This window comes from Plasmodium cynomolgi, chromosome 12 (assembly GCF_000321355.1).
Source record: "Plasmodium cynomolgi strain B DNA, chromosome 12, whole genome shotgun sequence".
Classification (NCBI taxonomy): domain Eukaryota; phylum Apicomplexa; class Aconoidasida; order Haemosporida; family Plasmodiidae; genus Plasmodium; species Plasmodium cynomolgi.
Genome location: NC_020405.1, coordinates 1650306 through 1652594, shown reverse-complemented (window position 1 = coordinate 1652594; position 2289 = coordinate 1650306). Strand labels below are relative to the sequence as shown.

General features: G+C 40.7%; 1 protein-coding gene across 1 annotated transcript; it reads left to right on the top strand.

The window, feature by feature from the left end:
* Nucleotides 1–595: 595 nt before the first annotated feature.
* Nucleotides 596–2032, top strand: PCYB_124830 (hypothetical protein; the record flags this gene model as incomplete). Its single annotated transcript, XM_004223816.1, has 6 exons — nucleotides 596–651; nucleotides 839–925; nucleotides 1094–1142; nucleotides 1308–1463; nucleotides 1632–1784; nucleotides 1991–2032. The coding sequence occupies 6 exons, from the start codon at nucleotides 596–598 to the stop codon at nucleotides 2030–2032; spliced, it is 543 nt and encodes a 180-aa protein (XP_004223864.1).
* Between the last annotated feature and the right edge of the window lie 257 nt (nucleotides 2033–2289).

The following is a 2289-nucleotide window of genomic DNA, read 5'->3' as shown; positions in this document are numbered from 1 at the left end:
AACCCGCGCATAGCCGTGCTTTTTACCAATGTGAAGCAAAAAAAAAAAAAAAAAGAGAAAAAAAAACATTCCTTCGTTCCTCTATATTAAAATAAAGCAAACTGCGCGATTATCTATTTTGTTAAAAAAAAAGTCGTTCTTTAAAATTGCGCGAAAAAAAAATTAGCTAGCGACTTGCCTATTCATAATATTTTCCTTTGTTCTGAGAAAAAAAAAAAATTATGACCTGGTCAGGCAAAACGTTCAAATTGTTACCAAAAAAGCTAGCCGCATATAGTAGATAGTTAAATTAAAACAGTAAATCCAATTTGGCGAAAACTTGTACTATGTAACGCGCGTATGCTTTGCATATATGCGCATGAGTATTTCCTACATTTGGGAGCACTGGAAGGGCAACTTTGAACTGCGCAAAGTAAGCTTATAGCTCCCACCACAGAATAAAGAAGTTAAAACGGGAGAGCATCTTTTTTAAAAGGGCTCCATACATTTTCCCGTTCATTCTGTTCACCCTTTTTGTGCTGAAGGGAAGGGCCACAAAACAAATTAGTTTTTCTTTCTCTCCTCTTTGAAGATTCGCCGAACCAGTTTGAACAAAATGAGGCCCCTCAATGATAACGAGACGATGCTGGTGTTTAAGAAGCTGTCGAAATAGTAATACGAAGAAGTGCCCAGCATATGCCTTCGTGCTGGCGGGTCTGCATATCTACGTTCCTGTGCATATGACAATTTCGTGGGAGAGCTCCCCCCACATCTGAAGCGCTCACCAGGGAAATGGCAAAGCGCAGGTAGTGTACATACAAACATATAAGCATTTTTGCCATTATTGCCATTTTTGCAGCGTCGGAAATAACCTGTTGAGCATGCTGTCCTACAACAACGAGGAGTACGTATTAAGGTTGCACAGGTCAAGCGTCTACTTTGTTCGGTAGGTTTGAATTAAACCAAAGAGTGAAAATATGTACAGGAAATGTTCATGTGCTCGCGTAACTCTGCATTATCCCCGCAATCTGGTAGTGAGACGCGCTGCACACATACCGGAGTGATGAGCGATAACCCATTCACTGCCCCTTTTTTAACTGAACCCCCTTTTTAGAGCTGAACTGGCCAAACAAGCAGAGGCAATAATAAATAAAAATTCATTGGTGAGATATGTGAAGTGCTGCGAAGCGCAATTAATGATATAAAGATAACTGCGTATGAGAAGTTGCTGCATCGCGTATGTCCTTCAGGAATGTATGATTCCACCAATCTTTGGTGCCCCTTTTTAACGTTTTTTTTTTTTTTTTTTTTTTCATTTCTCCTTTCAGATATCCCTCGGAATATGCCTCGGGAAATTCACCAAAGCGAATAACTTTTTCATAAAAATTACATCCCTGTCATTTTTAAATGAATTTTGTATTCACAAAATTTGGCTGAAGGAATCTGGGGAGAAGAACTTTTTATTTGGCAATAACGTATTGAAGGTGAGTTACTCTCGGGGCCTTCCCCCATTTGCATAATTTGTTTACGCTAATGTAGAATATATGCTTCGATGTGGACGTATGCATCCGAAAAAGTGGCATTCGTAGGGGTGTTTACGTGAGAGGCAAACACACAACGTACATGCAATTTTCGCTTTGCCTTCCGCACAGAGTCATCTGCTAAAAGTTAGCGATAATATAAAAAAGGGAGACGGAATTATGGTCCTCTCGATGAACGACAGCCCTATAGGCTTTGGCATATCCATAAGGAACACCCAGGACATCAAAATTTTAAACGTAACTGATATTGTTCTGATTCACCAGGTATTTACTTGCGCGCCACTTTACGCGGCAGCTGCAACAGTTTGGACCGAAGCAATGGGTCAAATATGTTACGAATACTGAGTGGACATACGAGGAACGCTCTGTGCCCACCCTCGGGGTTAGCACACTCCTCATTAGCGCACTTAATTTTTTGTGATGCTGCCCACACATGTAACTTTTCCCGTTGCGCTCTTTCTTTCTTACAGGGGGACGTGGGTGAGTACTTAAGGAGCGAATCAACCATATAAGGAGGAACGCCCAAAGAAGGCTAATTTATTTGCCCCTTTTTCGCGCTTGCAATTTTGGCACATGGGGAGTTATACACAGGAGGGGGGAATACGTAAAAGAAGCGCCATGATGGTATGTCCACCATATGCACGATATGCAAAATTTGTTTATTTTCCCTTTTTTGTTTTTGTCAGCTTGATAAGTTTTTTTTTTTTTTTTTTTTTTATTCCCCTCTTGTAACCTCTTCCGTTTGTGTGTGCATTTCCCCTTACCCCCC